The 20,065-nt window shown below is 42.0% G+C and overlaps 9 protein-coding genes across 9 annotated transcripts; 4 read left to right on the plus strand and 5 right to left on the minus strand.

The window, feature by feature from the left end:
- Positions 1 to 571: 571 nt before the first annotated feature.
- On the minus strand, positions 572 to 1,595 carry Bfra_002301 (putative nucleoside diphosphate kinase protein; the record flags this gene model as incomplete). Its single annotated transcript, XM_037332723.1, has 7 exons — positions 572 to 810; positions 870 to 935; positions 995 to 1,039; positions 1,096 to 1,154; positions 1,207 to 1,250; positions 1,316 to 1,346; positions 1,468 to 1,595. The coding sequence occupies 7 exons, from the start codon at positions 1,593 to 1,595 to the stop codon at positions 614 to 616; spliced, it is 570 nt and encodes a 189-aa protein (XP_037194851.1). The 3' UTR covers positions 572 to 613.
- A 411-nt stretch (positions 1,596 to 2,006) lies between these two features.
- Positions 2,007 to 4,957, plus strand: Bfra_002302 (putative glucosidase ii alpha subunit protein; the record flags this gene model as incomplete). Its single annotated transcript, XM_037332724.1, has 2 exons — positions 2,007 to 2,091; positions 2,145 to 4,957. The coding sequence occupies 2 exons, from the start codon at positions 2,007 to 2,009 to the stop codon at positions 4,955 to 4,957; spliced, it is 2,898 nt and encodes a 965-aa protein (XP_037194852.1).
- Positions 4,958 to 5,912: 955 nt separating this feature from the next.
- Bfra_002303 (putative anditomin synthesis protein) lies at positions 5,913 to 6,956 on the minus strand (the record flags this gene model as incomplete). The annotated part of the gene is made up of 4 exons (XM_037332725.1): positions 5,913 to 5,987; positions 6,173 to 6,320; positions 6,405 to 6,701; positions 6,799 to 6,956. 4 exons carry the CDS (start codon positions 6,954 to 6,956, stop codon positions 5,913 to 5,915), a joined length of 678 nt encoding a protein of 225 aa, XP_037194853.1.
- Positions 6,957 to 7,447: 491 nt separating this feature from the next.
- Positions 7,448 to 8,135, plus strand: Bfra_002304 (putative ankyrin repeat containing protein yar1 protein; the record flags this gene model as incomplete). The annotated part of the gene is made up of 2 exons (XM_037332726.1): positions 7,448 to 7,646; positions 7,723 to 8,135. 2 exons carry the CDS (start codon positions 7,448 to 7,450, stop codon positions 8,133 to 8,135), a joined length of 612 nt encoding a protein of 203 aa, XP_037194854.1.
- Positions 8,136 to 9,745: 1,610 nt separating this feature from the next.
- On the minus strand, positions 9,746 to 10,513 carry Bfra_002305 (uncharacterized protein; the record flags this gene model as incomplete). The annotated part of the gene is made up of 3 exons (XM_037332727.1): positions 9,746 to 9,945; positions 10,011 to 10,301; positions 10,387 to 10,513. The coding sequence occupies 3 exons, from the start codon at positions 10,511 to 10,513 to the stop codon at positions 9,746 to 9,748; spliced, it is 618 nt and encodes a 205-aa protein (XP_037194855.1).
- A 2,788-nt stretch (positions 10,514 to 13,301) lies between these two features.
- Positions 13,302 to 13,668, minus strand: Bfra_002306 (uncharacterized protein; the record flags this gene model as incomplete). Its single annotated transcript, XM_037332728.1, has 2 exons — positions 13,302 to 13,385; positions 13,441 to 13,668. The coding sequence occupies 2 exons, from the start codon at positions 13,666 to 13,668 to the stop codon at positions 13,302 to 13,304; spliced, it is 312 nt and encodes a 103-aa protein (XP_037194856.1).
- A 1,061-nt stretch (positions 13,669 to 14,729) lies between these two features.
- Positions 14,730 to 15,308, plus strand: Bfra_002307 (putative duf636 domain protein; the record flags this gene model as incomplete). Its single annotated transcript, XM_037332729.1, has 2 exons — positions 14,730 to 14,858; positions 14,916 to 15,308. 2 exons carry the CDS (start codon positions 14,730 to 14,732, stop codon positions 15,306 to 15,308), a joined length of 522 nt encoding a protein of 173 aa, XP_037194857.1.
- Positions 15,309 to 15,395: 87 nt separating this feature from the next.
- Bfra_002308 (uncharacterized protein) lies at positions 15,396 to 17,491 on the minus strand (the record flags this gene model as incomplete). The annotated part of the gene is made up of 8 exons (XM_037332730.1): positions 15,396 to 15,563; positions 15,626 to 15,912; positions 15,963 to 16,192; positions 16,250 to 16,561; positions 16,620 to 16,874; positions 17,139 to 17,289; positions 17,344 to 17,400; positions 17,456 to 17,491. 8 exons carry the CDS (start codon positions 17,489 to 17,491, stop codon positions 15,512 to 15,514), a joined length of 1,380 nt encoding a protein of 459 aa, XP_037194858.1. The 3' UTR covers positions 15,396 to 15,511.
- A 438-nt stretch (positions 17,492 to 17,929) lies between these two features.
- On the plus strand, positions 17,930 to 19,512 carry Bfra_002309 (putative homeobox domain containing protein; the record flags this gene model as incomplete). Its single annotated transcript, XM_037332731.1, has 3 exons — positions 17,930 to 18,172; positions 18,225 to 18,439; positions 18,492 to 19,512. The coding sequence occupies 3 exons, from the start codon at positions 17,930 to 17,932 to the stop codon at positions 19,510 to 19,512; spliced, it is 1,479 nt and encodes a 492-aa protein (XP_037194859.1).
- Positions 19,513 to 20,065: the final 553 nt, after the last annotated feature.

Here is a 20,065-nt window from a genome sequence, read left to right on the forward strand (position 1 = left end):
GTTGAGAAGGCGAAAGGAATGTTTGAGAGGTGGTTTGGGAGGAGAGGATGGTTCGGTTATACTGCGGGGTCTAGGTCGGATGGGGTTGGTGAGAGTGACGGGGGGAAGAATGTGAAGCTGGGTGAAGGAATGATTAGGGAAATGAGAGGAGATAGTAATACGAGTGGGAAGAGGGTAGTATTAGAAGTTGCGACGGCGTATGTGATTACGAAGGTGTTGTTACCCGTGAGAATAGTGGTTTCAGTTTGGGGCGCGCCTTGGTTTGCAGGTGTCATGGGGAAAATTGGGAGGCTAGGAAGGGGAGTTGGCAAGTGAGATTTACTATATAGATCGTGGGATGGGACTTATGTGGTTAGAATGGAAATGTATATTTGTGTCCGGGTACATTCAGATGATAGAAGCTGGCCGGGAAATTAAGATACGACTTCAATGCGGAATGAGAAGGATGGCACGGATGATTACGAAACTCAATCTCATATGGACATACATAGCTTGAGGTTGATTGACTTTTTATTCGTGTATATGCCTACCCACCATCATCAGAAACAATCTTCAGATATGATATTTGGAGCTAATTGTTTGTTGGACTAAATGACAGAACATCAAATCTAATCTACTTCTCGTAGACCCAGTCGTGTTGAGCGGATTTCCATGAGAGAACCTCACCCTCCTTGAACCAGAGAGCAATCTCCTTCTTGGCGTTCTCGACGGAGTCGGAACCGTGGCAGACGTTGCGTCCGACATCGATGGCGAAGTCACCACGGATGGTACCTGGGGCAGAGGCCAATGGGTTGGTGGCACCGAGGAGGGCTAAAGGAAAATAGTTAGATGGTGATTGGTGGGATAAGTGAGAGAAAGGGGTTACTTACTACGGCCAGTCTTGACGGCATCACGTCCTTCCCAGACCATGGCGCAGATTGGGCCAGAGTTCATGTCTAAGTATTGTTAGATGCGTGTGTGGTATGTAGGTGTGTTCAAATTGGCAGATACGTACAGTTGACGAGACCAGCGAAGAATGGCTTGTCGGAGAGATCAGCGTCTGGGAAAGGTGTTAGTATCAATAGTCATATAACGCCTATTTCATCATGTACTTACAATGCTTCTCGAGGTGGTCCTTTCCTGGGGTGGTGAGCTTGATGGCAGCAAGCTTGTAACTATTTCTCATGTCAACAAAGCACAAATATTCTTTGCAAAAGGTAAACCTACCCACGAGCCTCAAATCGGCTGATGATTGGGCCAACGAGTCCACGCTGAATTCAATATCAATCAGTATTCTTTCATCCTCTTCTCTCTATGTAGAATGGTATTTGCATACTTGGACACCATCTGGCTTGATGGCAATGAAGCTATTCGACACAAAAACGTTAGTATACACCGCTAATACTTTGTTGACGTGGGGTAACTCTCTTTCAAGAGTAAAGCACACATCCCTCTCATAGAAATAGATCGATAGAATAAGGAACTTACGTTTGTTCGGTAGACATGGTATCGTCGTTTGATCTGGCAGATTCTTCTCTGTGTTTTGCTGATGCTCTTAAGAGTGCTTGAGTTTTAGGATTGACGTGCTTTAAAATCGATTCGGGGGCTTCACTCATATTTTAAATTCTTTTAGGTTGAGGTGTGTTGTTTAGTGGGGTTTCCTTGGTGGGGTTTGGCAGGAGGGGCGGAAGGGTACCCTTTCTCTGTCGATGAAGCCTTAGATGTGAGGCGTGAACAAGGGTAATTTTATGTAATATGCACAAATTCCTATCATGGCTCGTGGGCAATTGTATCGCCAATAAAGCTTTATACACATGTTATGCTAAAGGTACGACCGGGGAGCTGAGCTTTGATCGTCATTGGTGAAGTAGAATAGGACAGCTTGGAAACCTCAAACCCCCCCAACACAAGACTTCAATTCTTTATGGTTCTGTTGTACAAGCCATTTGTTCATATATTTAGCTATTTAGCAACTTGATTTCATCCGAATTGAGTGCAATTGCTAAATATTGCATGTATTTTCAATCATGAAGTCACCATTAAATCTGTCCTCACAATGGACAGGATATTTAGTTTTGTTATCAACATTTGGCAGCTTGATTACACCAGCTAGTAAGGATGCCAACAACAGCTTTCTGTGCAGAGTTCACTGACAATCTAAATAGTATCTGTTAAGCATGAGAACTTCAAAACATGCGATCAATCTGGATTCTGCAAACGAAATCGAGCATATGCGGATCAAGCAACAGCAGTGGGAGATAATTGGAGCTTACAAGCTCCTTATCGACTGGCTTCAGAGACGTTAACATGGAAGGATGGTCAGCTACAGGGAACCATCCTCAAGAAATTGAGTGGAGGAGTGTCGGTCAGGTTACCGATTACCATTTCTTTCCTCGAATCGGGATCTGCGAGAGTTACGATTGATGAAGAAAAACGGCAAACGGGCGAGATTGAATTAAGACATGGTAGTAAAGCTAGGAAGGAACGCTATAATGAGGCTGCAAATTGGGCAATTGTGGGTGGGTTGACTTTGAGTAAGGATGCAGAGTACAAGAAGTACCCTGGAGTTTCGCACATTACCTTTGGTCCAGATGGCAAGTTCAAGGCGGAAGTTACACATGCTCCATTTGCAATCGACTTCAAGAGGGACGACGAGATACAAATTAAGTTTAATGAACGGGGATTGATGAACATGGAACATTGGAGACCGAAGATTGAGAAGCCAGAAAAGAAGGAAGGCGAAGAAGAATCAGCCGAAGTTCAAACCGGCGAAGATGAGTCGACTTGGTGGGATGAATCTTTCGGTGGAAATACCGACTCAAAACCCAAGGGTCCTGAGAGTGTTTCTCTTGATATTACCTTTCCCGGATATGAGCATGTCTTTGGTATCCCAGAACATGCTGGACCCTTGTCATTGAAGCAAACCCGAGGCGGAGAAGGCAACCATAAAGATCCTTATCGTTTATACAACGCTGATGTTTTCGAGTATATCATGGATAGTGAAATGACTCTATATGGAGCCATTCCTTTCATGCAAGCACATCGAGCAGCGTCAACTGTTGGTGTCTTTTGGCTGAACGCAGCCGAGACTTGGATTGACATTATCAAGGAGAAAGCATCCATGAACCCTTTGAGTGGAAAAACTGACACAAAAACTCATTGGTTCTCAGAGAGTGGTTTAATCGATGTGTTTGTCTTCCTTGGACCAACACCAAAGGATGTTACAAAAGCATATGGAGAGCTTACAGGCTTCACACAGCTTCCTCAAGAATTTGCCATTGGTTACCACCAATGTAGATGGAACTATGTTACCGATGAGGATGTGAAGGATGTTGACAGAAAGTTCGACAAATTCCAAATCCCATATGATGTTATCTGGCTTGACATCGAGTATACCGACGGAAAGAAATATTTCACTTGGGATCCTCACACTTTCGGAAACCACGTTGATATGCTGTCGCACTTGGATAAATCCGATCGAAAACTTGTTGCAATCATCGACCCTCACATCAAGAATGAAGCAAATTATAAGGTTGTTGATGAATTAAAGAGTAAAGATTTGGCTGTTCACAACAAAGAGGGCAGTATCTATGAAGGTTGGTGTTGGCCAGGATCTTCCCACTGGGTTGACGCATTCAATCCTGCAGCAATCGAATGGTGGAAGATTCTCTTCAAGACTGCTGCCTTTGATACACCTAACCTTTTCCTTTGGAATGACATGAATGAGCCATCGGTTTTCAATGGACCAGAAACAACTATGCCTAAGGATAACTTACATTTCGGAAACTGGGAGCACCGTGATGTTCATAATGTCAATGGTTTGACCTTTGTCAACGCAACTTATGAAGCAATGGTCGAGCGCAAGAAGGGTGAACTTCGCCGTCCGTTCATTCTCACTCGTTCTTTTTACGCCGGAAGTCAACGCATGGGAGCTATGTGGACTGGTGATAATCAAGCTAGCTGGGACCATCTCGCAGCTGCGTTCCCTATGATTCTTAACAATGGTATTGCAGGTTTCCCATTTGCTGGTGCAGATGTTGGTGGATTTTTTGGTAACCCTGAAAAGGATCTTCTTACCCGTTGGTATCAAGCTGGTGCTTTCTACCCCTTCTTCCGTGGACATGCACATATCGATACTAGAAGACGTGAACCATATCTCATCGGTGATCCATACACGGATATTATAACCCAAGCCCTCCGTCTCCGTTATTCTCTTCTTCCTGCCTGGTACACCGCTTTCCATGAAGCCAGTACAGACGGAACACCCATTATCAGACCACATTACTTTGAATATCCAGAAGACGAATCTGGATTTGCAATTGATGATCAATTTTTCGTCGGTAGTACTGGTTTACTGGCCAAGCCAGTCGTCACAGAAGGTGCCGATAGCGTCGAGATCTATATTCCTGATAGCGAAGTTTACTACGATTACTTCGACTATACCATCTATACCGGCGCGGGTAAAACTACAGTCGCAGCTCCTCTTGAGAAAATTCCTCTACTTATGCAAGGTGGTCATATCATCCCTCGCAAAGATCGTCCTCGCAGAAGTTCGGGTCTTATGAGATGGGATCCATATACTCTTGTTCTCGTCCTCAATAAAGAAGGAAAGGCAACCGGAGAATTATATGTGGATGATGGTGAGACTTTTGATTATCAATCTGGGGCCTACATTCATCGTTCTTTCTCCTTTGAAAATGGGGTATTGAGCAGTAAGGATATTGGAACAAAGGGCAAATTGACAGACAAATATCTGAAGAGTATGAAGAAAGTAGTCGTGGAGAAGATTCTTGTTGTTGGTGCGCCAAAGGAGTGGAGTGGATTGAAGAGTGTGAAGGTGGGCAGCACAACGGCCGAGATCACTTACCACGCAGGGGAAGGAAGCAAAGCTGCTTGGGCGTTAGTTAGAGCGCCAAAGGTAGCTATTGGAGAGGATTGGGAGGTGGAGTTTGTAGAGGGAGGAAAGACGGAATTGTAGTTGTGATTTCGCACCGATGAAGAAGGTGGAGATTTAAATGGAGGATTTAGGATTAAGATGAGGATAGGAAATGACGAATTGAACTGAATTGTTATCCATATGCAAGATCTGAAAGTAGCAAAGCTCCCTTCTTGAGTAGTGAAATTACCCTGGTAATATTACTGTCATGAAATTTTGAAAGTCCCCCTTTATTCCAATACCATTTGAACAATATGAGTACACTATGCCATGATAATTCATTCCCAGCATCACATCACACTGATTTTGAAGCTAAGATCTAAAGACGTCTATGATCATTTTCTATTTATCTTCTCTTCTTCCATCCAATCCACGAAGTACAATTTTCAAATTGAGAATCACACGGAAACCTAGAACTCCTCGCTATGAAGTATGAACGAACGAACGAACGAAAATCGGTAAACCAAGTGAAATTTACCCAAACTGAATCTCAAAGCCAAGTTTAAAATTAAACCCCAAACTCCAGACCCCAGAGATAAAAGAAACCCAAATTCGAATTCAAGAACGCCCACTCCTAGGAATGCCTTCGCTTAACACCGTGGTTTGTGGTTGTGGTCAATCTATCTTCCTGAACTCCTCGCTATGAATTGAGTGTGTATTTTTTTGCTGTTTGGATGTAGTCATGTAGTCATGCAGTTAGGTACACGTATACACATGTAAGATTACAAAGCCTTGCTTTGCCTCTATTTTGGTATTGTGTATTGTCTATTGAGGTTTAATTTCTTTTTATTTTCATTCTGATTGCTGGTTTAATGTATTGGTCTCGTTGGGGGATATAGTGTATGTACGTGTAAGTCGTGTAGTCGTATAGTCGTGTAGTTAATTGTGTACATCGTGTATGGATGTTGAGTGGAAGTTGTGGAGAGAGCAGGAGAGAGTAGGTGACAGGAGCAAGAGGAGAAAGGAAGGAAATGGAGAAGCATAAGAAGAGAAATCATCAGATAGTAGCTGCAGCGGGACGAATATCTTCGCGGCCATCTTGCCAGGAGGTGCAGAATACGCAGCGTTGTGCCTGGGGTTTACAATTGTGAGCAGGTTTAGATTATGCAAGGGGTTGGAGTTGTTTGACGGGTGATTGGAAATAGTGATAGGGAAGAGGAATAGTAAGTAGGAGGTATAAAATAAGAGGATAAGAACTCGCAAGGAGAGAAATAGAGGGAAATGAAAAGGTGAAAAAGTGAGGAGGAAATAACACACCTTCTCGAAAATCTTCTTGCGACAATATCTACAACGGACGGTGTGTTTGATAATAGCGTTATCTTGACTGAAATATTGGTAGAGACCTGCAATGCCGTAAAGAGCGAGACCAACGCCTATGAAGTTTATCACTTTGTTTAGGAAGGAACTTGAGAGGTTGTTAGTTTGTGACTTCATTGGGAGAGAAGAGAAGGCGCTAAGAAAGGTAAATATAGAGAAACCAAAAACCTACCCCCAAGCTAAAACAATAGCCCCGTCATCTATCGCCTGCTTCAAGGTGTTATAGCCTGCTCCATACAAAAATTCCATCCCCATATTTACGACCATAGTTGCGTTTCCTTCTACTCCCTCTCCAATTCCATCACTAATCTCAGTGCGGTTATGAAGCATACCATCATAATGTGGACCAGGCCTCAGAACCGCAAATTTCTCTTCAAGGTTCTTGTTTAGGAAAGGCAGGAGAGAAAGCGGTGGGAGGAGAACAGAAGAGACAAGTGAGGTTATAAGAGCTGTGAAGGATTGCGCTATTCTGTCTTTTTGTAAGCGATTGTTTGAGGAAGTACGTCACGTGTAGGGAATAGAGAAGGTCATGAATGAAGGGGATAGCTGAGGAGAGAGAAACGTACATCAAACCAATAGCAACATGAAGCACATTGTCATTGAAAGCAAAATCGACAAATCCCTCCCAAAATCCCGTAATATGTCTACGTGCAGCGTTGGCAGCATTGGTAGTTCGGAGAAGTGGTTCGCTTGAGTCGAAGGCATTAAGACGTGGTCGAGGCATGGTTGATTCTCTTTCCTGTTGACCTTACTAATCCAATGATTTTTCCTGTTTTTAAACAAAAAAGAAGGAAGAGAATAAAGAAGGGGGTTCGGATGTGAGTTTATAAGGGATAAATGATAAAAAGAAAAGATGAAGAAAAAGAAAGGAAATGAATCAATGCAAATGAGGGTTGGAAGGAAGGATGAGTGAATCTAACACCGGTGAGATGTCTTTCAGGGGTGCGTATCAGGGGCTGGCACGTGTAATAATTAGAGTTATGTGCAGGGATAATGATAAGGCGCGATAAGCGCCCCAGATTCATCGGATTATTCTTTGGCCGACCACATGTCGAAAATTAATTTTTTTCGGTGTTGATGCGGCCGCTTGGATCGACCCCTCATTATCTTTTGGAAAAGTTCACTCATAATCTCAAGAAAGAAATATCACGAATAAGAACTGGTAATTGTAATTAACTGGAAAACAAATACTACGACTAAGAACAGCTACAAAAAATGGCACCCAAATTTTCAGAAGACGAAATCGATGATTTGATTTATTTTGCTCGAGTCGGGGAGAAAGACGAATTCGAGACTCTAAGAGAGGAATTATGTAAAAGGGAAGAATGTTCAGCAACTGAGTTGTTGGAGATTGCAAGAGACAGCGAGAGTGGAAATGGCGTGCTACATATGTCTGCCGCCAATGGTCATCACGGTACTTTCCTCCTTTATCCAGTCGCAATCTGCCTCCTCCCGAAATTGGACCTCAAATCTAACTAACTCCCAAACAGAACTTCTCACCCTCCTCGCAAAACACCTTTCTAATCCCTCTCCTCAAAATCCCCAAATGCTCAAAATACTTAACACGCAAAACGCCTCTGGAAACACACCTTTACATTGGGCAGCCCTGAATGGACATTTAGAAGCAGTCAAGGTTTTGATAGAAAATGGAGCAGATCCAACAATTCAGAATCAGAAGGGGCATGATGCGGTCTACGAGGCAGAATTGGCGGATAAGACTGAAGTTGTGGAATGGGTTTTGAAAGAGGGAGGTGAAGGGTTGGAGGAGGGAATTGCCGGGGATGAGGGCGAGAGTGGAGAGGGGGAGGAGGGAGTGGAAGTTGTGGAAGTTGCGGAGGGAGAGGGTCTGGTGGATAAGGTTAAGGAATTGGGCATTGGTGGAAGCAGTGCTGGGGAGAAATGAACAAGTGAGAGTCTTGAAGAATCAATTTAAAGAAGAGACTCATGACGGCTAGTCAAGCCTGTCTCGCTCTGTGTTAATGATCAGGCGTAGATAGTGCTGGCATTTGGATGACTGAAGTTAGAAGGTCCATTGAATTTGCGCTATTATTGATGTGATAGTCGGCACTCAATAAATGTATCCGCTTCACGAATGGGAACTACATGGGCATCTCTGATGAAACCAAAACGCATAATAAAAAATCAAATATAGAATACCATTGAAAACTCCTTTGCTTTGCACCCTACTTTCTTTCCGATGATTTGCGTGTCGATAGCTTGTTTAAGATAGGTAATGGGTCTTGAAATGCCCCTTATGCCAAATCCATTTTCTGGTAGGACCGTAGAAAGCCAGGGCTACATCACCGATAGTTTCAGCGTTAATAAGTCACTGGATAACTCTTGGATATAAAGACCCCTACATTAGGTCCAAAGATGTAGCCCGCTAGATACTCTCGGAAGAATACCTCAAAATCGATTTGCATCATAATGTCTCATCGTCATTTATTATGAGTATTTACACACTACATACCTACCATGTATAGCTCGAAGCTAAGGCACCACAATCTGAGACCCGAAATTCTGGAGAAAATGAATTCTCCGCCAATTCACAAGGAATTTTAGATTTCAATGAATGTGAACGATGGCGTCTCTCATTCATCAACGAATCTACTAAGTTCGTCTAAACTGCATGTTAACATAGTATAATGAACAGCCAATCGTGACTAAAAAGTTCTAGACGATTGAAGTGAGGGTCTTGGCCAACGTTAGTGGAACGCAGTTGAATTTATTTTCAATATTACTACCGTGACTGATTGCTCAGACGCTGCTGCGTAAATTACACCAGGTCTTCCACGATACGTTCCCATTTTGTTCAACAATCAAAGCTTTATCGAAGTATTAGTACGATTTTAAGAATTCTAGGGTGGTAGACCTGAGATTTGTTGCATACCTGGATAAGAGATAAGAGTATTTGACTTTAAAGTAATGATCTAGAAGCCATGAGTTACACTCCAGAAGCTCGCTTAATTGGTTAGCATAGTTTTAGTGTTGTTAGGAGGGAAATTTGGGATATGTTGCGTATCTGGATAAGAGATAAGGGTACTAGCTTTTGAATGAGTCTTCAGATTGCAGATTAGATGTGATTTATTTTGGTCCTTCAACTAAATGCTTCCGATGCTGTTAGACCTTTGCGAGGGATTTTCTTTTTTGTAAATGTAGATTCTTGTCACTTATTAAGATGCCTGTTTAATGATGGTGGTCTTGGTATTCAGATTTATTGTTATGAGTCTGATCTTATGTGCTGATATCTGTTCTTGAATTTCTCAGTTAGTAGTCTGGGAGACTGCAATGTGATTAGATATCTGCTATCTAGTCTGGTATTCGGCAGAGCACCATGCATCGAACGTCATTTCCGATAGATACAAAATATCGCGGAAGATATATCATGGTGTCAATGAATATATGTTTTCATTCTGTACGGTGTAAACCGCGGAAGAGCTAATCGACGAACTAAATCTAGGGTCCCAAGTCTTTTTCCAGATATCATACAAGTTCAATAATATCTAATTAACATTAGATTTCGCCATTTAGTTCTCGATTCTCCATGTCAGCTTCATCATTATGACCATGATTGCTCTCCTCAGCCCTCATCCTCGCAATAATCCCCTCTAATATCTCGACTTGGGTATCAATACGCATTCTCAAACAATGATCAGTATACATTGTGTGTTCCAGGCTTCGATACAGCTCGAGGTCCATCAGTGTTGACAGTCCTAAAGAGAAGTTAGCAACTGTACTGCGCACTTCCAAACCAAGAAGTCATTATCAGCCCGCATACCAGAGCCACCAGCAAGTCTTTGCGCATCCATATTAACTACATCCCGCAAACTCTGTTCAATCGTTGGAAGATTCTCAAACCATCCTTCATCGGCCCAACCTTGCATCATTTGGAAGCAGCAGAGTAGGATAGTGTAGAAAAGAGGATTGGCTGCGCGATAGGCAGGCCGCTCGAAATGGTTCAATTCATTGCCGATTCGGATGTAAACTTTTTCGGGGGAGACGGTTTGAGCGATGACATGGAGAAGTGCGAGCTCTATTTCTCGGCAGAGCAGAGAACCAGCCTTGAGTTCTTGGAAATATTAGTCATGCGAAACGAAAAACGAGCAATATTTAGGCAATGAAAAGATAGGCTATTCATGGAATGTGTCACTCACCAACAAGACCCTTGGCAGCGTTGATAGCCCAAGTTAGTCGCAACTTGTCCATGAATTTATCAATCGTCCTAGTAACAATCTCGATGGAGTTGTTTGGGGAAGGAAAGCTATCTGATGGCGGTGCCATGATTGACTTGGTGGATTTGATCAAATGACTGAGATGTCTTGGTGAGAATTTAGTAAGAAGTGATAAGTACAGCAGAAGACGAGATGCAGAAACTCTAGTTTGTTTTATTGTATGAAAGCTCGAGCATCAAAGTGTGGGAGACACTTTGTAGCCGAGGGCTTGAATGAATATGATTCACCAAAAAATTTCATTAAGTTCTTTGGTGAACCAGTGGATAGCAAGATAGTGAATTTCCCAAAATTCTTGTACATGGGTATTAGACAAAGAAAGGTTGAACGATCTGGAGGCAACAAGAAGGATTAACATGGAAATCCGAAGAAGAATGATTAAAAAAAGATATTCCCTTGTGTCATTCTTTGCTCCTGGGCTTATGGTAAGAGTACATCTGATGATATTCCTTAAAGTAATGTATTCTAATGAAATGCACAGATAGCAAGAAGCAAGCTGCAGTATAACAGTATAACGCATCTCTATGTTCACTTGATACTGTGCATAACATGAAGTTTCAAATCTATATGGTGATGGTCTGCCGGAATCTATGTGGTGCGAAAGTTGTAGGAGACAATGAACGGTGGTCTTTTACATCTAACGGTGTCGTTGAAAAGAAGATACAATCAAATTCATGCCTAAATTTGGAGCAAAAGCAAAAGAATTCTCATGCTGACTGTAAGGAACAAGCAAAAGATGATTCTCCTCTTGTAAACATGGATATTTGACTATGCGTATCATCAAAAGGAAGATGTAAATCAGCGATTTAGATGTTTTTACGAAGGAATTTGCTATGAATATATGGTTGGTACGACCATAGAGTTGAATTTGCAGGAAAGCAAGAGTATGAAGCTGCAAATTTATGGAAGGATAAAGTTCTTGTTGCAATGAAAAAACTAATTGTACGTCATATTGTGTGATAAATGACGCTTTTTGAGCTGGATAGCTACATAGCCATGATACTACTTAAAACGATGATATGCGGAATGAGTAGAATTACTCACAATGCAATGGTAATATAATATTTAATGGGGACAGCAGAACAGCACTTGAGGCAGATGGCAGAGAATGCAGTAGTTGGAACTAGAATATCAAGAGCAGACATCGAACACGCAAATATTCTACGAATTTGATAAGAAAAGAATAGACATTTCAAATTGTTCGGAAGAGCGATCAAGATGATATCGGTATATAAATGCAGAAAAATAAAATATATGATATCCTCAACAGAGAACTTTGAAAGGTCTGAGTCATTGTGCAAGACGGTCCGTCTTTTATTTACTTCGAGAGACTGTTTCCCAAAAGCCACAACAGTTTTAATCATTAGCCGTTGGTGACAGTAGAAGCTGATAAAGTTTGTGAGATCATGAGTAATTGATCCGTTTGATGAGTAATCACCGAGCGGATTACATATGTTTGACTCTACCGCCGATGAAACTTCATGCTCGTACTGGATTTCATTCACTTCAATGAACTGATAAGACTGAGCAACTTTGGCCCAATCCCACAGACACTTTGTGAGGCTCTTCTTCTGCCCGTCAATTCGAAAGCGATTGTCAGTTGCTGATTGGCATCTTTGTTTTTATCCGAATCCCCTTCAATTGCGATACATTTCATACGGGTCTGCTAGAATGATCCAGTGTTCTTACTAGTATTCCTCGTATTTCGTATATTGGTCCGTATGGTGGTGCGTATCAATATTTTCGAAATGATTCATGTAGGTGATATCGATTCATATATCACTAAAGATATTCTGTATAGAAGTACTATTGAATATCAATAGAAGTGATGTAATCCCCCTTTATATATACGAGATATCATATTAAAGGCTTGATACGCGCCACCGTTACACTACCGTATACTAGTGCAAACACTGGAATGAGCTATCGTTTACATGATGTGTTTGTACCACTTCAGTGAATTTGAAGTTAAATTGATTGAGGTTCAAACATTCGCTCTTTCCCTAGTAGCCAATGACGACTGTGCAATGAAGCTTTATTCCATTGGGTTGAAGCTCGTAAGTTAAGGTATAATGGAAGTTAGTATCGCCAGTCATCCAATACTGTGAGATCTTTGAAGTGAGATGGCACAGTTTTGGAATACCTCAAATGAAACTACGGCAACAAAGTTAGATTGAAATTCATGAGATCAATCTTCGAAACCACTGACAAGGGAAATCTATGGCTCTATGGGAGAATTGAAACAAGTACATGCCAAAAAGCCAAATTTTGCGAATTCGCCGGCACTAGAATTGGAGAGAAAAATCTCTGAACACTTTATCAAGTCAGATGATTATAGTTCAAGTATAATCTAAAAGGACTACTTGCTGCAGCGAGTCTCTCTCTCCGGAATCGTTTTTTCTTTAGAATTCTCATGCCCGCCTCACCTTCATTATCTCTTTTTCGAGATTAACGTCAACGAAGAGAAAATACAGGTGAAGCACAAGGAATTCCTTGAAGAACCAGGATTTCCACTAACACTTCAGTAAGAATTAAAACTTCTCGGGATTATAAATGGTGTATGTCACAGACACGATACTCAAAAGCAAGTCGGTATACCCAAAATTCAACTGTTTCTAATTGCTAAGCTATAATGTGGACTGATAGCAAGGTGGGCTTTTGTGGCTAACACATATCTTTAGCATCGCCATACTGCTCCAAATATCAAAACTCACGAGGCATTAAACCAAATGCATAACTGTCTATCCCCTATTCGACAAAAAGGCCACAGCCGATTTGTTAAATAGAATTCCAACCTAAGCTGCGCAGATCAATCCGGATCAATTTGCCCACCAACTAGCTCATCCGTGTAAGGTTTTCGAGTAGCCGCGACGAGAGCGATAGTGATGGTAGCGAAGTCGCTTCTGTCGATCGATGAATGGAATCTAGTATTTACACTTGATCAGTACAACTAAATCTATGTCAAGCAGTCAGAATTACCGTGTCTATAGTGTAACTGGCTTCTTGCTCTTCCTCAAGTTTCTTGCTCCATGCAGCATTAATCATCAAATTGTATTGATTTTGAGCAGTAGCTAATGCAATTTCGTAATTAGACCTCGCTCTGTATTCATTATCGCAGACGAGACAGGAGCCTGACCGATATCCGTAATCGTCTCCCAGACTGTTGAGGTTTTCTTCGTTTTTGCAGAGTCTATCGTCTCGGGACATACTGCAGAGTTGGTAGGTCCATTTCGTCCATTTGTGTGCAAGTTCACCATTTAGAAGAAGCAAACAGCCAGCCGATTGCAAGATGATAGATGAAACCTTGCACATTCTGCCGAGTGGTGGCTTCAAATTGGGAGGTCGTGATGATGTTTTGTCTTTAGATTATGTTTGGCAGTAGTTGGACTGATATGACAGACAGTGACGAATCCTGTGCAAATAAGAGTCCATCCATAAACTTTGGTCGCCCTGTAAGCATTACTTAGTAGGCTGTTAGTCACTTGTGTTACATTGTTAGGCTCCAAGCGTTGCCCAATGAAAATTAATTTGGATATATATAGTGAACTATGGCTTTGTGTTTCTTTTTCTTTGGATCCTTTGCGCGTTTGTAAATTGGGTAACACGAAATCGCGGTGTGACTGACCCGCGAAAGCCGGTATCTGGATTCTGGATCATCGTATGTTGTTGGTGTAACAGATTACTTCAAGCCCCATAAGTCATTGAAGGATTGATGCAATTGCAAAAGAAATAGCGCAGTTAATGCGTGTATCATCTTGAATATACAGTGCAGAAACAAGATCTACCTTGGCCATGATCATCTTTCAGCTAGCAATCCAATTTGATTAGCGGTCAAAATATTCAAGCAAATCGATGCTAGCAATGACAACATACATCTCACTAACAATTGCCTTCCTCGCTCGTTGAGTTCATTTACTCTTTCCTTGCTAAGAAGCTTTTATCCCAGTCGCAGCATCAGATTTTTTGCTTATTCAGATATCGCTTCTTGGTGTTTGTAATTCTTGACGCTTGGATCATGCAATTCAGTGGCATTTTCCCAATGCGGTAATCCACATCTCCTATTCCGGTAGCGAGCCAAAAAGCTTAATAATCTAGAAACGGTGGGTGCACGGACTAATCGTCGATATATTCCTCGACAACTTGTCTATATAAATCATGCTGTTCACACTCAATTCCCAAAACATTCTGCTCATCATCGCATTTACTCTTCTCTTAATTATCAATCTTCTTCACCATCAAATCCAAAGAGAGTCACGAAATTGATAGCAATGGCCAATACCAGCGCTACAGATAAATCCAAGCCTTACTTCCCCCTCGCCGGCGGAGCAAACGACGGGTGGTCTAATGAAGATGAAGCAACGGCAACATGTTTCTGTGGTGCTGTGCAACTTGCATTCGTAAGTCTAAAATTAGAACACTAGATACAATATCCTGACACTAATTCTACCCTACAGCCAACCCAAGGCCCTGGCCTGGTTACTACGTTCATCTGCCACTGCCACGACTGTCGCAAAATCACAGCCTCAATGTTCGCTTCTAATTTCACTATCGCTGATTCTCACTTAAGACACGTCCGTGGTCGTGAGAATCTGAAAGTCTTCAGTCAATCTAAGACCATCGCGACCAAGGAGACAATGGCCAATCACTTTTGTGGAACTTGTGGTACGCTCATGTATCGTGTTGGCTCGAGGTTTCCAAAAATGAGTATTCTGAGAATTGGAACTGTGGATGATTTTCATCTGCACGAGACTAAGTTGAGACCAAGGGTAGAACAGTTTACCGAGGGGAGAGTGGGGTGGTTGAGAGAATTGGATGGTATGAAACAGTCTGGAGAAGGAGCCTTTTAGTTAAAGTACATGAGATACATGGAGGGGTAACGTCCAGATTGCAAAAGATGAAGCAATAATTAAGTTCAGTATCTATTTGAAATTAAAATAAGTCGACCGTAAATTTCTCGACATCCTCCAGTGATGATCAATGCTTTTCCCATTTTCTTTCACAAAAAGTAATAATACAGTCAAGTGACTTTGCGTGGACGAAAGCCCGATTATCAATTAGCGTTCGGAATATTACTAATAAATACTACCAATACAGCACAATATCTAAAATTGGTTAGCGGTTTTCACCAAACCGAGTTTCTGTAGATCAGAGGGGATCGACTCACCCAGCAGCAGCACCAAAGATCTCATGCCTTTTGGCCTGTGTAAAGAGTGACAAAACAGCGGAAAACAAAAGTGTGAAAACAAGTAGCACACCAATACTAACTGTATACGTGATATTCAAGTTATGGTGCTCGGTGAGGCGATATAGAAGAAATACTGGGAGAATCAGAAGTAGGAGTAAGACCAGAACGAGAAGACTGGTTACGAATGTGTCTTTTCGAGATTTACTGTAGAAGTGGAGATTTGGATCTGTTGTCTTTTGTCGGTCTTCTGAGGTGCAAAAAATTGACTGGATTGTTAGCTTATGATTTTACTGAAAAAGAAATGTGGGTATTGTACTTGTAAGAATGCACAATGAAAGATTTGGAGGAACCTTTCAGTCATGGTATCGAGATATGCCCCTTCTCTCCCCTCACGCAAAGTGATGAGATCATTTTTCTCATATATAAATGCTTGCTCCTCATCGACGAGAGGTCTCTTGTCAAAAATATATCGCTCAACGCTTCGATAATCACTATCAGCAGGACGGTTCATGGCATTCACATGCTGAGACCGGAGTAGTAGCTCGTCTAGTATAAGTAAGTTTGTGTACACGCTTTTAATTGTGGCCAATTGGGAATGCTTACCATAAGCCGCTAACTTTCCTTCTATCTCGGCCAAGACTATAGTCCTTGTCCGAATTGTTGGATCTTCAGCAAGTTCCTTTTTCTCGGCTGCTATATCTGCGTTTCTAGATCGTGCGCGTCTCTTATCGGGTGCGTTCTCTGCTTCATCAAGATCGTCTAGTTCATCGAGTTCCATTTCGAGTCGACGAATTTCGTCCTGTCTATGGAGAAGTAAACGCGAATGTAGATATCCGAAACGTCGATAGATCTTGAAGTTCTCATCGCTGTCGAGAAATGTACTTAGAGATCGGTAGCTTTTTTGATGTTCAGACACTAGACGAGAAATTATTGGCTAATCGGATTCATGTGCTCTTCTGTTACACAAACTTACGAGTTCTCACATGCGGCTCTCGTAGGTTGTCATCACTAATAGATTTCGACATTCTCCAAGGATGCCATTGAGTGAGCTTTTCTCGATATTGAGAAAGCGTTTTGGTTGTAGGAGTAGATGAATTTGTCGCAAAAGTGCTTCCTTCAGAAAATTTAGTGGAAGTGGTAGGTGAAGTACACGGGAAATTGAACAATGGCAACGTGTTTAAAGTCATATTTTCGACTCTTGCTGAATTAATGAGCTGAATTATGGCATCTGTTAAACGGAATATTGTAGTTTATATTGACGTTCGTCACAATTGAGGACGGCAATGAGCTGCGCACGACGTTTTTCATAACTCAATTATGGGCGACTGCAATGCCCACGAGAAGCACTCAGCCTAAATACATTGGTAAAAACAGGGGCTTGCACGAGAGCTTGTGCAAGTACAGCCTACTCGTGTACAACCAATGAAATCCCCACCCCACCATAAGCCGCATAATCAAGCTGCAGTGAGCCTTTCCTGTTTGACCCATTCACCTTCCTTATACAAAGCCCCAGTCTTTGGATCCTTGACCTGATACACAAATTTTCCATTTTCTTGTTTTCTTGCAAAGATCTTGAATTCAAAGTCACCTTTCCTCGAAATCTTCAACCAAGTGGTATCTTCTACATTGAATAAGGCAAGTGGCTAAAGTTTTAATCAGAAACATCCGTTCACAATGAAATTTGAGGGTGTACTCACACCCGCAGGATTTCTGGAATCTGTATAATTCGAACGGTCTTCAGGTGTTTGTGGTCTCTTTCGAGAATCATCAGTAAGTCTAGTGATGATCTGGTGTAAGCTGTATACTCACAATAATCTCTGCCTCAATTGACACTATTTCCGCCATTGTGTAAGGCAGATTTATGGATTGTCTTTTTGGGATGGTATATATCAAAGACAATAATTGCGAGGGTTTGATTTGAAGAGAAATGGATTTGCCCCAAGGAAAGCCTAACGAGAAGACCTTTAAATCAATCATTCTATGGATTTACAGAGCCTCGATGTGGTACGACTTGCATGATGACATGGATTACAAGCGCTCACATGCTTACGATCAATGTGGTCACCGATGGATCAACCAAAGAACGAAAGGTATACAGTGGGGCTTATCTTCAGTGTGCTCAGCCACATTATGCCTCATCGTTTCTCTGTGGATTGAGAACTCATACATAAGTGGCAATGTTTTAAAAGATCCCGCCGTTCGTTACGAAACTCCAACCAGAAAGATTCCATTATACGAAAATACTAAATTATATTCTAGACTGTCCCACATTCTAAGCTCAGCATGGCCTCCATCAAGGGTAATTCTGTCTCAATAGCTGGCCACGACATTGTAAAACTTACACCGTCCACAATTATCATCCCTCAAAAAGATTATCAAGACAAAGAGGCATCGGACGATTCTAAATTGAAGGCCATTTGGGATGAGCAGATAAGCGCGAAGAATGCATCGGTCGCATATCGTGAAGCACATGTTCTTTTGCTATCATGGGATCATAAAGATGATGACCTCCATGTACAACAAGAGGTAATAAACTTCTTAGAGGGGGTTACATCTTCAATGAAGCTGACTTCAGTAGGTGGCAGATCTTGAGCATGTCTTCCAGGATATTTTCAAATACAAAACAACAAAAAAGATTCTGCAGCAAAATCCGAAGAAGCATCCACAGACTCAGATAAACCTATATCTTGCCGAGTTTGTTCACAGTCACGATGATCCAAATACTCTTCTAATTGTCTATTATGCCGGGCATGGAAAGCTTACGGATGGGGAGAATGGACTAGCTTTAACTGGGTAATATATGCAAAGGTGACCCAACTCATGAACATTGCTGACATATGATCAGATCAACAAGTATTCCAGATGAAGACGATGAGTTACATGAGATTGTCTGGAGCTCCGCGGAACACAACATACAAAACACCCAAAGCGATGTTCTTGTTATATTCGACTGCTGTAATGCTGGCGAAATGGATCGCGGAGTCCGCGGTGCTGACTTTACTAGAAGAGCATTCGAATACATGGCTGCAACTTCTCAGAGATCCACCACCAGAAAGCCAGGCCCTCAATCATTTACCGCCGCTCTCATCTGGGCCCTGAAAGAAATGGTTCTTTCCAAACCCGGAAAGCGTTTCAGTACGCAGGAACTGATCCGAAAGATCTCCCAAGCACCTAAGTTTCCTAGAGCCCAGGCTCCAAGATTAACGGAGAGAGGCCCGATAGGGTCTTTGAGAAAAATTGTCCTTGTCCCTCTCGATCAACAGTTAATATCTGGGGTCCCGGAAGAGAAAAACATGGAACTGATGGATGAGATAAAACTTAAAGAAACGCTAAGTCTTCGATTCGTCTTTAATGGGAAAATCACCAGAAAGATAATCAGAGAGCTCGCGAAAGATGTGTCCAATCTCATAAGCGAAGGAGATTTTGTGGCATCTACAGTTCTTTGGGAGGGATTAAATACTTCTAATTCGATCAAGAAAACATTCCGTGATGTTGTCAGTCATGTCATTGGGCAGAACCTATCAAGAAAACGAGATAGATCCAATTTAGATGGCGCGCAATTCTCACCCATAACACCCATGACACCTGTTACACCTACATTACAACAAGAATCAACAGTGTCATCCGAAGATAGCATCGATGTTACGCTCAGTCCAGAGCGGTCGCTTTCAAGTCCTACACCAGAGATCGGAACTAGTGGAGGCGTGAGAAGCGAGGAAAATGGATTTTCAGACTCATCCAAGAAGAGAAAACGAGAGGATGGGACGACGAATGACACGGGAAGTGTTGATCCGATATCTAATCTGTCACATACAGCACGCGAGATGAGACAGAAGAGACGTCAGTCTGGTCATCGGAGCATTTAGAGGAAGGATCATTGGAAACTTGGACAGCGCGCGTTGTCAGCTTAATTGAATTGGCTCACTTGAAGCTTTTTATTTCTTTTGTGATTTTAGAGATATCATGGGAGGTTGCGTGGACTTAGTTTGGGCTACTTACGGCGCAAGAAACAGGATTCCATTGGAGATGGTTATTCTGACAGTATTTTGGCTTCCATATATAGATAGACAAGCTTTTGTGCACAATTTAGGCTATTCATGATTTGAAGAAGAGGATCTTGCGGCATTCGTATCAGTTCATATATATCAAAGGCGACGATGCCCTGGGCGAGAAAAAACGCTTGATTGGGAGAATTTAAGACCCATTTCAACATCGCTATACATTTTTTGTAACCATCCTTTGGTGCCCAATGCCTGCAAATGTCAATCTGAACAACCAAAGAACATTGAGCTAGCTTGAGCACGTGTATCCCAGTCTGTTGGAATGGAAAGACGCTGGATAGATATACTGGTGTGGCACAAATGTTCGAGGATGACATTCAGCGTTCTGTACTTTTGGATGTGGCATGATGTTACTTAT

The sequence above is a fragment of the Botrytis fragariae genome (genome assembly GCF_013461495.1).
Source record: "Botrytis fragariae strain BVB16 chromosome Unknown tig00000012, whole genome shotgun sequence".
In the NCBI taxonomy this organism is placed as follows: Eukaryota; Fungi; Ascomycota; class Leotiomycetes; order Helotiales; family Sclerotiniaceae; genus Botrytis; species Botrytis fragariae.